We start from the raw sequence: 1350 nt of genomic DNA on the forward strand, positions 1-1350 counted from the left end.
CCGTCCTCGCTCCCCATTGGTCCCCGCCGGGGCCGCCGGCGCCGTTCTCGCTCCCCATTGGTCCCGGTGCGAGGAGGGGGCGTGGCCTCGCCCCCGCCATGGCGGCGGCGCTGGAGGAGGCCGCGGGCACCGTGTGCTGGTGGGGGCTGTCCCCGGCCATGGATCTCCGCCAGCACCGTGAGCGCGGGGCCCTCACCCACCCTCACACCGGGGCCGCCTTCGCGGGACCCCTCCCGGTGCCCGGCTCCTCCGTAACCGCCCCCGTTCCCCCCCGCAGTGCCCCCGGACACGGACCCCCGGGACCCCTCGGCGGAGGCCCCGGTGCTGCTGGTGGGGGCGGCCGAGGGGCGGCACGTGCTGCTGACGGCGGCCCGGGCCCGGCGGGACCCCCCCCTCGCCATCACCGTACGGCACCGGGACCGGCACCGGGGGGGGGGGGGGGGGGAGGGGGGGGGGGCTCGGGAGGGCAGGGACCAGGATCCCGGTTCCGGGGTCGATACCGCGGTCCCGGCGGGTCCCCAGTGCTCGGGGGGTGGGCGGGGGGAGTCCCAGGGGGAGTTACCGGGGGTTTCCCGGTGTTACCGGGAGTTTCCCGGTGCTCGCCCCCCTCCAGCTGTTCGTGGCCGAGCAGCGCCCCGAGCCCGTGGCGCGGCAGCTCCTCTTCCTCCTCCTGGCGCTGGAAGCCCCGGGACGCCCCAGACCGGCAGGTAACGGGGGACCCCCGGTGATTCCCCCCGGTGTTCCCCCGGTAACCCCCCGGTAACCCCGCCGTTCCTCCAGCCCGCGCCGCCGCCATCCTGGAGCTCCTGGGCTCCGGGAGGCTCCGCGCCGGCACCGCCGCGATTCTCCGCGGGGCCGCCGGGCGCCTCCGCCGCTGGGTCACCGGGGACCGGGACTGGGAGCGGGACGGACCCGCCGACCTGGGGCTCATGAAGGTCAGAACCGGGGCTCTCCGGTACCGGGGGGGGTCCCGGGGGTATTGGGGGGGGAGGTCCCGGCTCTCTCCGGTGCTCGGGAAAGGGCAGGACCGGGGTGGAACCGGGGTGGGACCGGGGCTGTCCGGTGCCGGGGGGGGTCCCGGTGCCGTACCGGGATCCTCCTCCCCTCCCGCAGTGCCGGGACCGGGACGCGCTCGAGGCGGTTCTGCGGCGCTGGGAGCGAGCGGGGCCGCCGGTCCCGGGGTCCCGGGGGGGGTCTGGGACGGTCCCGGAGCCGGTCCCGGGACCCCCAGGGTGGGACCGGCGGCTGCGGCGGCGCCTCGGGCCCCGCTACGACGCGAGGGCGGCGGTGGCGGATTGGGAGCTGCGGATGGGGCTGCACCCCCGGGGGGTAACGGGGGGCACGGGGGGG

The 1350-nt window shown here is 78.5% G+C and overlaps 1 protein-coding gene across 1 annotated transcript; it reads left to right on the forward strand.

Moving 5' to 3' along the window:
- Positions 1–86: 86 nt before the first annotated feature.
- On the forward strand, positions 87–1329 carry DNAAF3 (dynein axonemal assembly factor 3; the record flags this gene model as incomplete). The annotated part of the gene is made up of 5 exons (XM_027633685.1): positions 87–177; positions 278–405; positions 614–707; positions 781–935; positions 1114–1329. Coding segments are annotated over exons 1-5 (672 nt in total), but the record flags the coding sequence as incomplete, so codon positions are not given.
- Positions 1330–1350: the final 21 nt, after the last annotated feature.

The sequence above is a fragment of the Corapipo altera genome, unplaced genomic scaffold, assembly GCF_003945725.1.
Source record: "Corapipo altera isolate COAL_440 unplaced genomic scaffold, ASM394572v1 55562, whole genome shotgun sequence".
Taxonomy (NCBI): Eukaryota; Metazoa; Chordata; class Aves; order Passeriformes; family Pipridae; genus Corapipo; species Corapipo altera.